The sequence below is a fragment of the Rhynchophorus ferrugineus genome, unplaced genomic scaffold (genome assembly GCF_030347505.1).
Source record: "Rhynchophorus ferrugineus isolate W39M unplaced genomic scaffold, kcgeb_rfMv2 rfM6, whole genome shotgun sequence".
Lineage (NCBI taxonomy): Eukaryota > Metazoa > Arthropoda > Insecta > Coleoptera > Curculionidae > Rhynchophorus > Rhynchophorus ferrugineus.
The window spans coordinates 4,377,885-4,391,549 of NW_027472585.1; the positions used below are offsets into that span (position 1 = coordinate 4,377,885).

A 13,665-nucleotide genomic window follows, 5' to 3' on the forward strand; every position below is an offset into this window, starting at 1 on the left:
ATATTATATAAAAAATATGTGTAAACTAAGTATGTGCCTTTGAAATTGGGGAGTGTCCTTCGATTTCCAGGGGTTCCACAATAAGATCTTGACTTGGTTCCATTGGAAGTGTACTCATTCGAATAACCACTTCTGGCATTGGAACAAAAGTGAAACTTTATTTATATCGCGGGTCTTTTATACGATTTTGAAATGTCTCGATCAAAACTACAACGCCCTCTACTTGTTGTTCATCTCTTCTACGTACTAGGAATTTGCTTTTGTTTCGACATGAATCATATATTTAACATAATGTTTGGCTTATTACAGTTGGTAAATCGTTTTAGTACCAGACAATACCTTCTTTCTTAGAGAGATAAGTAATTGATACCATTAAATATTAAGCTGCTGGTGTTACAGCTGTACTGAATATTACTATAGAAACTAATATCGCTCAAAAAAATAAGAAAAACAATATAAATTTGAACTCAGCGAAAGGAAATTATCTACATACCTTGATACCATTCAAGATTAAATTTATTAAACTTATGATGACGGTGAGTAGTTTTTTAAATATAAATATAATTTATTAAAATTATTTCAGAGATAACTATTGGTATGGAAGGTGTCTACAAAAAAACTTAAGGATATGCAGCTCTTTGAAGTATATCAACTGGTCAATATGATCACTTCAGACACTTTTAGGATACATAGGATTTAAATATTATAAAGATAACTCACGAAGAGGTCAATGCAACTTGTACAGACATAGGTATTTCAAAATAGAATAGGGTACAAGAACAATAGACATTTCAAAACAGAATAGGGTACAACAACCATCGTAAACAAATACTGTTTGGTGTGCAACAATACCGTTTCTTCATTTTTCATCCCAGTAATATTTTCTTGGTGCCTATGATCCTGGAATCTATGATGCAGATTCATTAAATATTTAATCACCAATACAGTATTCATGGACGTTTCAAATAACGAATTAATTTAAACCTAACACACTCTTTGTTTCACTTCATTTTAACATCGACCCGCTCTTATTGAAAATTTGGATCAAATATGATTGGTTAGTCACCGTTCAAAAATCGTTTTCTCCATTTTTCTATATAATTATTTTTTAATCAATAATGAAAATAAAACCAAGCAATGGTTAGAACTGGGACAGTGAGTTGTGAGTAGAGTGATTTATGATACTGACTAAAAACAAATGTTCTGTCTTGTTTATACAGAAATTAATTAAATGGTACTAAATTAAATATATTTACAACAGTCATCCTGTGCAAAATTACACTGATACACTGTCAATGAGTCAAACCCGCAATCCTGTTTCTACACAACGAAAATAATATTAATACATAATTTAAATTAAGCGGATATAGTAGATGAAGCCTATTAGCCAATCTCTAGAGTTTGTCGACTGATTATTAATATATTGTAAGTATTCTTTAAATATATTTGTAAGTAGCTTCACGGAAATGGTATTTCGCCAATATAGTATGGGATGGAACCAGACATTGCTTTTAAAAGAATACAATTTTAAAAGCATATAATAAAAACAAAAAACGTATTATTTCAATTTGTGTATTTAGATGAGACAAGACGTGGATAGTTAAGAAGACAACTAAAGTTGATAGAAAAAGGTAAACGTTGGAATAAAAATTAACAAGCATAACATTTCATAACATTTATTAATACTTCATTGCAGATATATTGTTTCTAATGTTGGAAATAGGAAAGGTTAATAGCATCGGTTTGTACATTCGGAATATACATGAGGATTTGGTTAAAATGTTACGAGGAGAGAAAAAATACCAACCGTTTTGCAGATATGGTAAATGCATTACGGTAATTCAGTCAGTACTTTGATTAAAAATGGTGTACATAGGTAGTAGCAGAAGTAATAAAAAATACAGTGATTTTGGTTGAAACAAATTAGTTGCAATTGGGGAAACGACAATCGTTTGTCAATATTGCAGCTCATTAAAATATAGTGATGAATCTACTGGGTTATGTTGTTCTATTGGAAAAGTACAATTGCTAAAATTGGTGAAACCACATCCATTACGGTAATTGGTCAAAAATATTGACGACAATAAAGGGATCCCATCGTGCGTGTTGATTGGCGAGAATTATCCGTGCATATTTATTTTAAACTAGCTTGACATATTTCACAGCTATGCGTTGCTGTTTACAAGAGTTACGGTTAGGAAGTCATATTTAGGTTAATTTTATAGTTACAAAATGTTTTTAAGGTAATGATTTATTATATATTAAAAAAAATCAGTATGAGACAATGCAAAAATAAGTGTATAAGGTATGAATTATTAGTAAAATGTTATAATATTGTAACCCTAATTATATATATTGCTATAGGTTATAGGGATATATATGTCAAGTTGATAAAAACATAAGTTTTTTCAAAATTATAGAAAAGGTAAGCATTAAAAATAGTTATGCCGGCTTGGTGGCGCAGTGCTAAAGGCGATAGGACGGTCCTTCTACTGTTGCGATAGCCGCGGATTCGATCCTGCTGGGACATGGTCGTAAATTTATGTTTGTGTTTGTTTAAAATTTGTAATTGTTCTAGGCAAGAGTGTAAAATCAAGGAAAATGATCCCAGTCACGCCAGTAACCAGGCTGGGTAAGATCGGATGTCTTCTGGGATAATTTCTAAAGTTAGTTACTCGCCAGTCGGTAGGTTTAATACTGAGGACCGAGATTCGGAGCCCTCGTTAAACTTTAGTTCCAGTCCAGATAAACCCCTACTTGGTAAAAGGAGACTTACTATACTTTCACAGATATTTTATCGTTTTTTTTTCTGGTATTTTACTTGAAATTTGCCTGAATGCTGTGAAACTGTATGGATTATGTACTTATCTTTTCAGTTTCTTGAATTTTTTGATGGGCTCTGATAATTTTCAATACTTTCAACTAACTAATGAATCTGATGGCTCTATTGCCATATTTGTGCAGCATTTTTTGGAAGCAATGAGCCCATATTTTTATTCTGCCCCATCTTATAATTTATATCATCATCATCTGATTTTATTTTTATAACATTTTGCTAATACCTTATACACTTATTTTCGCACTATTTGCTGTAAATTTTCTCTATTAAATAATAAATAAGTATATTACCTTAACGAACTTTAAAAAAAATAAAATTAATCTAAAAATAACATCGAAAAATTATTGTGAAGTTCATTATTCAGGAAACAGAAATTTTTATTTATTTATCATAAATTTATAATTAAATACTGCAAAAATAAGAATAAAATAGTAGAAGTACGGACCTGTTCTGATGCTGTTTTAATTCACCATCAATGCGACTTGATTTCGGGGTCATAATAACTCGAGATTTTACCAAATTTTAACCCAAATCCAAATGGGTGGACGCATCGGGCAGTTCTAATTAAAAAATTCAGTCGGTATTTTGTCGTCAAATATCAATAGTTCATGATTATAATATTCAATCCCAGAGGTCGTGACATGTTAATTTATTATCACGTATTTTTGAGAATGTTAAGTTCAAGCGACATACGATATATACGAGATTTACATAAAAAAAAATAGGTTTTTATAATTAGCTTGTTTATTTTCAACTTTATCTGTTCTTGTGAATAACATCCACAGTATAACTTTTCATGGAATTCTATGGGTTCTTTTATTAATGAGATACAAATTTTTCAGAGCACTACATATTTCAATATATAAAATACATCCTTTGTAATTATTAATGTTGTAAATAATGCAAAATGTTGTAACTATGTTGTGAATTACATATTTATTATCGATGTATCATTAAAACTTTGCCCATTTTTCTTCAAGTTGTTCTCTCAGTAATAAGCCTTAATAATATAATTTTGGTTATATATATTAGATGATCTATAATCATATTAAATTCATAATGTATGTAAAGGTAGTCTATAATGTTGGTTATTTAACATTAATTACTTTTATTATTCTAACGCTTATTATTTTTTTACATATATTTTAAGGTCTCCTTTTACCAACTATAGGTTTATCTGCACTAGCCCTAAAGTTTAACGTGGACTCCGAACCACGGTCCTCAGCATTAAGCCTACCGACTGGCGAGTGACCAACTTTAGAAATCATCCCAGAAGACATCCGCTCTTACCCAGCCTGGTTACTGGCGTGACTGGTATCGTTTTCCTTGTTGGATTTTACACTCTTGCTTAGAACATTCAAACATTTTAAACAATCACAAATATAAATTTACGACCACATGCCCCAGTAGGATTCGAACCGGCGGCTATCGCTATCCGATATTATTGAGATGCTTCATTTCTCTTGGTATCTTTTCTCCATCTTTCTAATGTCCTGGTGAAATAAGTTCACCTTCTTTTTTACTCATGTCTCTTAAGTAAAAGTGAAGAAAAGGTACTTTTTAACTCTTTAGGTAATCTAATGCTTGGTCGGTTCGCCTGAAAATTTTTCTGTGACTTCCATAATCGCAATCCATCCTGCTTTTTGAATTGTGGGTCAGTCACAAGCCGTCTAGTATCTGATCTAACGAATGTTAGATCTGGAAATCTGGAGATCTGGATCACCTGGAAATATATATTTGAAGTAGCCTTCATCATTGGGAAGTGCATTTACAAATTGCAAATAACTTTATGTGGAGGTACTATGTTACTGTCTCTTGAACAATGGTCTTTTTGTTTTCAGCACACGAAAATTCATAGAAAACTGAGATGACCTTTATTTAGTTTATACATATCATTGGACGAAAATCTGAGCAAATAAGACTTAAAATTATTATTAATAAATTATATATTACTATTAATTTGATCTAAGATCGAGGATATTGATTTATGATCCAATAATATGACCTATTTGGACTTATAGGAGTCCACTGTGCACTACTATAGGGTTACATTAAAACATTACGCTGAGTAGTAAAACAACGTCGGTTTAACAAAGTCCTTTGATTAATTACTAACGATTATAGCTACACAATCAACGAAGAATACACGAAATAAATACACAATGACCTCGAAATCGATGGGCTTACGGAGCTATCCAACATTTCACTGTAAAACATACAAAAGGTTACTAAATCACAACAACGTGGAAGCAATACAGCTGAAATCATGACATTGCAGTGAGGCAAATCGCACCAACTTGTATAGTGTATGAATGTTGTAACTCATCTTGCATCTTGCGTATTGTGCCAAGTAAAACAGAATAATAGTAATTTTTAAATTAATTTGTAAATTAAGAATACTAGTGTTATTTAATATTTATTATATCTTTTATACTTTGAAAAAATCTTTTTTATTTACATTTTGTTTAACATATAAAAAAGTTGCATATATCGATCCAAGATATAGTTATCAGAGAACAAATAATAGTCCTCCTAAAGAAATTTAGTTCGATATAATGACATTAATTTACCAAAAGTTTTCTTTAGTAAATCTTTGACGAGTAAATTGACACCGTAAATTTTACTATGCCGTTGTAACTGTATCAGTTCACATCAGTACAAAGAATATGAAACCTGTAAATTATCATAAGTCTTTCGAATATGACGCGTCAGCTTTAAAATTTTCAGGAATTTGGTTGGAAGCTACGAAAAAACAACCGCTATGGCACAGAATATACTCCATCGTAATTTTAGGATTGTTTATTTATCCTATTAACTTCTTGACTTTAGTTGAATGGTATTTCTCCATCAACGATGTCAAGATGTTTGCCTCAATGAGCCACTTAGTAATGGAATGTTATATGGCTCAATTCAAAGCTATGGTGATGATTAGACAGAAACTGGAATGCGACAGGCTGATAACCATGATGAACGACGACTATTTTCAACCAAGAAATCCTGACGAGATGAATATAGTGCTGAAGGTATTAAATCAATACGGTGTCCTGAAGAGATACACGTCTTTCATCGGAATGGGAGCGGTGTTCTTGATTATCGTTTTCCCGGTTTATATCGGTAGTAATTTAACTCCCATTAGAACCTGGTACCCGTTTGATATACATCTCACCCCGCTTCTGTTTAAAATCGTCTTCGTTCATCAAAGCATAGCCGTATGGACCATCGGGATTGTCAACGTATTTGGAGAATTTGTAATCACTGGATTTCTTAACTTTACAGGGCTTCAGTTTGATTTATTATCGTTTAGAATCGAACATATGACAAAATATACGGGAGATGAGCTGAAGGAAATTGTGTTGAACCATCGACGGATTTTAGAGTAAGTTATAAAATTAATATTTTTGGTTTTGTCGAGTTGTTTTGTTATTTTTGTTATTTGTGGATATTTTTCACGTAACTATTGCTTTTAATCTTTTGATATTGCTATAAAAATTTGGTTACTCCAATAAGATTAGTGTTATTTTGTTGATTTTGTCTTCTTAAGGTATATTTTTAATTATTATAGTCATTACCTTGATGTAAAAGTAAGTCAATGTCATGTCAATTACTACGAATCGAGGATTAAAAATTATTTCTATGATACTGTAATCTTAATAAACTATCAAATGATTCTCTATTCATTTGCATTCGGTATAATATTCGTTAAGACAAAATTATGATTTCGTGTTTATCTAGTGGACTTCTTTACAGCGAATTTAACAAAAAAGCAGTTATGAATTATTATGTATCAAAAAATATCAATCATCAAAATATGACGAAAATGAACTTCTGGTATTTCAAGTTTCACTTTCAACATATGTAACATTTGTTCACAATTCCATACTTTGTCAATTTCTTCTCCGATGTGTCTGATCGAGTTTATACAAACCGAAGGTGTTATTAACCATTAGTTTGGTTACACGCCCGAACTTATTATACAGCATTGTGTCTCTTTTTAATTAGAATAAAATGCGAAGGAAAATATTGTCTGATTCTAAAACGAATTTATAAATTGCGACAGGCATTACATTAAACATCTTGATGACGTATGTTTAAAAAAACTCTGGATAGACTATATAACAGGTCAATTGAAAAGTATCATTGGTAGTCATTTTTGCAGTACGATTTGTCCTTTGCTTCAAAATAGGCCTCAGTTTCGGCGATCACCTCATTGATTCGACAAATAGTGGCTGGGGGCCAGATCTGGGGAATACGGTGGATGAGAAAGCAATTCGAAGCCCAATTAATGGATTTTTGCCATCGTTTTAACTGACTTGTGACACGATACATTGTATTGGTGTAATAGCACTTTCTTTTTCTTCAAATGCGGCAATTTCGTCCTTCAAACGGACCAATAACGCTATGTAATAGTTGCTGTTAGTGGTCCTTCCTTTTTCAAGGTAGTGAATGAAAATTATTCCATGCGCATCCCAAAATACAGATGCCATAACCTTGCTAGCCGACTGTTGCGTTTTTCGACGCTTTGGAGAGGATTCATCGTGTGCAGTCCACGGATGACTGTCGATTGGACTTCGGAGTAAAATGATGGAACCATGGTTCATTCATTCTCACATATCGACGCAAAAACTGGGTTTATTACGCTTGAACATCTTCACACACTGCTCCAAATCATCAACTCGTCGTTGTTTTTGGTCAAAAGTGAGCTCGCGCGGCACCCACATTGCACAGAGCTTCCTCATACTCAAATATTCGAGAATGATATGATGTACACGTTCAGTTGATATATTTAGAGTGCCAGCTATTTCATTCACTTTCAACTTACGGTCATTCAAAGTCATTTTGTGGGTTTTTTAAATGTTCTCGTCGGTAACAACTTCTTTGGGGCGTCCACTGCATTCACCGCCTTCAGTGCTCACTTCACCACATCTAAACTTAGCATATCAATATTTGATGGTTGATTTTCCTGGGTCAGTGTCCGGAAACTCGGCTTTCAAGCCAAGCCAAAAAGCAATATTTGATCAACACGTCAAATTCCTTTTTATCAATTTTTTTCACAATAACAAAAGTTGCTTCACTCAAAAAGCTATAATTTACGAACTAATGATCCGACAGCTGTCAAATTTATACACGCAACTTTTGAGGGTTAAGGCGAACTAAAAAACATATGGATTTAATTATAGTAGCGCCACCTATATGTCAGGCCGGGGACTTTTCAATTGAAATGTTATTATTCTGTCTATGCCTTGTATATAGACCTATACTATTTGTAGGTCATATCAGGGACAATTCAGCTAATATAATAAATATAAATATTACGAATGTATGACTGAAAAAACACAAACTCGATTTTCGATTTATAATTCATAGTTTAAAAGTTCCACAAACGTAACGATAATTTGTATCAATTGTTTACTTAATCTTTCATACTTAAATTACTCTTATAGATATATATATATTTCTAGGGTTATCGAGGCATACTTATTTTGAAGCCCTAGAACTAGAACACTAGAACATGAAGCCTGTCAAGTATCGTGAATTGTTTAAAACTGACATATTCGCGTTAAAATTGTCCGGTCTTTGGATTGATATCGATAAGAAGCGACCTATTTGGCACTATCCTTATGCCTTCGTCATATTGGGGTTGTTCATTTATCCTGTTAATTTATTATCGTTGATAAATTGGGTCAGTACTAGCACGGATGTGAAAATGTTCGCGTCCATGTGTTACTTGGTCATGGAATGTCACATGGCTCAATACAAATCCATCATTATAATGAGTAACCGGGAGGAGTGTAATAAAATCTTCGCCATGATGGATAACGATTATTTGCAGCCTCGGAACTCATCGGAGCTGACTATAGTTAACGGGGTACTGGACAAGTTCAGTGTTCTTAAGAAATGGATGTCCTTTATCAGTATGGGAGCCGTAGTGATGATTACCATTTATCCCATGTACAATGGCGAGCACTTAACTCCTATTCGATCATGGTATCCGTTCAATATAAATTTTTTTCCGGTTTTTGAGATCTTTTACGCCCATCAAACCTTCGCCATATGGGCAATTGGTATCATCAATATTTTCTCGGAGGTCGTCATAACCGGATTTCTCACTTTTATAGGATTACAATTCGATTTGCTAGCGTTTAGATCACAGCATTTGGAAAAGTTCACCACGCACCAGATCAGGCAAATTGTTTGGAACCATCATCAAATTTTAGAGTAAGCTGCACTATTAATTAACGATATTAAGTTTTCTCTATTTTTAGATGAGAATTGAGTTCTTGATAGTACCGTTGGTATCATTTAGACATATTCTTGGGATTTTTTATTTGATTTGATTTTTGTTTTTCTGCTGCAGTAATACCATTATAAATGTTACTATTACCGTTGAAAATGTTTATAATATCGAATGGTTTATATATAAAATATATACCTGTTCTTTACCAAAAAAACCTGCAGATTTTGATATTAAATACCCTAGATTTTTTAAAATTGGGTCGATATTTCAGGTCTATACAAGAATAATTACATAATTAATGTCTCGTAAATATGTTTGGGTTCTTGTCTGCTTTCACATTTTAGCATTTTAGATTTTATAGTTTTTTTATGCTAATTCATTATTATCCGTTTTTCTGTCACGCCTAGGGGAAATATTCATCTTTATATCATATAACAACTTCAATTATTTTAAAAAGGAATCTTTTTTCGCCTCCTTAAGTCCTTATAAAGTTATATCATATTTCATATTATTTAATTATATTCTTTTTATTTAAGTTCCTACTTTTCTGTGTCAGGGAATCCATTAACCTTGTCTCTGCATTATTTTAAATTCTTGCTGTTTTCCAACTAGAAATATAGAACATTTTTACCAATTTGTTTGTTTATTGTTACAGACTTTTTGGTCTTGTTAAAGGAGTTTTTGGTAAAATATATTTTTGGCAGATATTTACGACAACCGTTACATTTTGTATGAATATGTATTTGCTGAGTGTTGTAAGTATAAACCAATCTTAAAATAATGTTATGTTAATATAGCAGTGTAATATTTCACTACATATTTTTATATTTACATTAGATTTTACAAAATAGTATCTAGAGATTTTTTATTTTCTGATCTTAAATTGCTGCAATTTTTGACGTTCAAATATTATGAATAAAATTGGATTCCTCTCCACATACTTAGATGCGATGTTGCCATAAGTAAAACTTGTAAAAGATTAATCCTTTAAGTTATAAACAAATTTTTTGATAATTCATTCAATTTGGCAAACGACTACGTATTCAGCATGCCGAATAGTACTTGGTGTGTGAATTCGAACAAAATCCATTATTCATAAGACCATTTTACAATTTTGGCGTATATGGAAAAACAGATCCTAAAATGTAAAATTTCGATAGCCAATATCTCGGGAACCATAAGAGATAATTCATTCAATTTGGAAAACTACTACGTATTCAGCATGCAGAATAGTACTTGGTGTGTAAATTGGAACCAAATCCATTATTCATAAGACCATTTTACAATTTTGGTGTTTATGGAAAAACAGAGCCTAACATGTAAAATTTGGATAACCTATATCTCGGAAACTATAAGAGATAATTCAGTTTGCAGAATTTTGGCATATATGGATAAATAGGCGCTAAAATATAAAATTTCGATAGCCAATATCTCGGAAACTATAAGAGGTAATTCATTCAATTTGGCAAACGACTGCGTTTTTAACATATCGAATAGTACTTAGTATGTGAATTGGAACGAAATCCGTTATTCATAAGACCATTTTACAATTTTAGCGTATATGGATAAACAGGACCGAAAATGTAAAATTTCGATAGCCTATATCTCGGAAGTTATGAGAGCCAAATATATATAAAACCAATTCTATATTCTATGAAGCCAATTTGGGACTTCAAAAAATACCATGACAATTTTTCTGAAAATCTATCTGAATTTGATGAATGATCTGAATCTGATCAGATTGATCAAATGTAAATATGCGTAAAAATTAAAAAAAAACTTGCCACTGGTCCATTATGCATCAATAAAATCGATCAAGGTTTCTCCAAAAACCAGTTTAATGAGTTCGCATTAAGTATCTTTAAAAGTTTTAGTGGTTTTAAAATGTGAAATTAACTTGAACTTTCATTTCTGTATACGAAAAGGTATAATCCATTTTCCTGCTTAATTAATTAAATTACTTAATTTTAGGCCGACGTCAAAAGCTTCGAATTTCTATATCTGTTTCTTTACCAAACGGCAATCTTTCTCCTGTTGCTGTTTCCTTGTTGGTTTGCATCGGTGATGACTGAAAAAGTAAGTATAAATTTTAGGAATTTGCGTGAAAACTGGGTTTGTTAACTGGATCAAAGTTTGATATGTATAAAATGATAAAATATAATAGTAGTAGGTTTGTGTAATAATCTTATATGATATAATACAGTAAATACAGGGACGTACCTTCAATAAGTTAACATTCCAGTTCAAATTTAACATTTTTTTACAACAAAACTTCATAAAAGCAAAGATTATTTATCAATTATAATGGTGAAGATTTGTTATTTACCAATACTGACCTTCAGTAGTCAGTCCTATTAGCGACTAAATTATTAAGCGACTATATAAGAATTAATAATTTAATTCGAGTTTTCGAAGAGGAAGTAGTTATTTGATTGTACTCTGGATGTAAAAAATTAGGAGCATATTTCTGTAAATATTATAATATGCGGGGACAAGGCACTGGTTCGAATATGAAGGGTAAACATCAAGGTGTACATAAAAATTTTAGGTGTTAATTCATGAACAATATTTGTACATTGAGCATTGTTATAAACGATGGTGTAAAACCCAATATGTTTAGTATATGGCACATTTTTTCTCACTTGCTCAAGAGTTTTTTTTTAATAAATCAGTGGTTTTGAAAAGTAACGTGTAAATTTTAAAGTTAAAACCTTTGTCCCTATAAGTTTCTGCTTGGGCGAATAAATTTCAATAAAAGTATAAAATATTTGGATAAATAAAAATTATGAGTCGGCTTGGTGGCGCAGTGGTAAAGGCTAGGACGGTCCTTCTACTGTTGCGATAGCCGTGGGTTGGAATCCCAGTCACGCCAGTAACCAGGTTGGGTAAGTCGCCACTCGCCAGTCGGTAGTCTTAATGCTGAGTACCGTGGTTCGGAACCCACGTTAAACTGTAAGTCCAGTCCAGATAAAACCCTTGTTAGTAAAGGAAACTTTAAAATATATTAAATAAAAAATAAAAATTATGATTTTATTTTATTTGTCTTCTGACAAAGAATACTTAGTGTAACTGATATTGTTAATATTTCTCAAGATTCTTAAAGTTTGAACAACCTGGATCACTTCTTATAGAAATTTGATTCAGATAAAGGGTTTACATAGATGCCAAGGAATGAGTATCTTGTTTGCAACTGTGCAATCAACTGAAAACGAAGAATTGTTTCTTTACATTACTCTTTCATCTGTTGATTAAAGCTTTGAGCTATTATCTTCTCATTATGATACTTTTAGATTTTTGTGGAATATCAAGAAAGATATAGACAAAGAATATCATTGTAGAAACAATCAAGTACATTATCATTAATACTTTAACTATTTCATTCCTAAACATTAATGTTATATTACACATATTATCAACTATACCAATTTGTAGCTACAGTTGAGAAATCATTCTCTAATTTTGTAGACTGTGACTATTTAAAGTACCTAAATAATGAAAATCTAATTAACGAATTTGACAATAGCGAAAAACCATATACATAGTGGTAAAAAATTATTTTATTGGTATTCAAGGCTTGTTCTAAATTGTTTTGGTCGACATATTAAATTCTCATGGTAATTTGTTTTAAGAGCGAGAATGTTCCAGTAGCTTTATACTCTTGCAATTGGTTTGATGCAAGCGAAGACTTCAAGAAACAGTTAGTATATGTTATGATGCGAACTCAAACGCCGTTAATGATGTTAGCTAACGATTTCTTCTATATATCCGTTGAATTATTTATGAAGGTTTGCATGCGACGATCTGTGCTTTAAGATAATTAATATTGCATTTTTTTCAGATTGTTAAAACCTCCATGTCATATTTTGCTGTATTAACTAATCTGGATGCATCAGAAAATCAGTTATCTATATAGATAATGTCACCGGTCATGGATAAAATCAGTGCACGATATAATACAATAATACTGCATAAATAAATGGTTTAGTAGCAAATAATATGTTGTATTAGTAGTATATTTATTTGTAGTAACAATGTTCCTTTGCTATTTGTATTCATTACTCCAGTTGATGCTAAATATATGGTTTTACGAATATAGTTTGATTTTGCTATGTGATTACATTTTTCTCACTACTAACACTTTTTCCAGTTTGATTGAATTACCATCAGGCGCCGAAAAACGTTATTCATCCAATTTATTCTTGATATGCGAGAACAGAAAAAGTTATTTGGTATCAAATCAAGGCCGTACGTTAGATAACTCTCCTTTTTTTTTGATATTTCACAACCTGGCCTAAAACAAGATCTAGCTTTATGGCAGGAAAAAAGTTTGCTAAATTATAGCAACGTAGGAGCAATACAGCTACTGCACAACATGCAGAAGACAAATCATAAATTCGAAGCGAACGAGACCACCCTATCTTGTATACATTGGGAGTGTTACAGTTAACTTAAGAGCCTAATTTTATTTGATTTTAAGAAATACATACCGATGTATATACCTTTCACTCCTCTTGCATATCATAACAGGTACTACCAGAGTAAAACACATTTTTTGGCAATTTTTTTTTTATTCAACATAATTCCCTTCAAG

General features: G+C 31.7%; 2 protein-coding genes across 3 annotated transcripts; both read left to right on the forward strand.

Moving 5' to 3' along the window:
* Positions 1 to 5,505: 5,505 nt before the first annotated feature.
* LOC143198303 (uncharacterized) lies at positions 5,506 to 6,219 on the forward strand. Its single transcript, XM_076407435.1, has one exon. The coding sequence runs from the start codon at positions 5,506 to 5,508 to the stop codon at positions 6,217 to 6,219; it is 714 nt and encodes a 237-aa protein (XP_076263550.1).
* Positions 6,220 to 8,313: 2,094 nt separating this feature from the next.
* LOC143198241 (odorant receptor 46a) lies at positions 8,314 to 13,150 on the forward strand. Of its 2 annotated transcripts, XM_076407370.1 has the most exons (5): positions 8,314 to 9,055; positions 9,730 to 9,829; positions 11,046 to 11,150; positions 12,704 to 12,859; positions 12,913 to 13,145. In XM_076407370.1, exons 1-5 carry the CDS (start codon positions 8,349 to 8,351, stop codon positions 12,985 to 12,987), a joined length of 1,143 nt encoding a protein of 380 aa, XP_076263485.1. In that variant the 5' UTR covers positions 8,314 to 8,348; the 3' UTR covers positions 12,988 to 13,145. The 2 variants fall into 2 exon arrangements, with proteins under 2 accessions (XP_076263485.1, XP_076263486.1); XM_076407371.1 differs by lacking the exon at positions 12,704 to 12,859 and having other exon boundaries at positions 12,913 to 13,150.
* Positions 13,151 to 13,665: the final 515 nt, after the last annotated feature.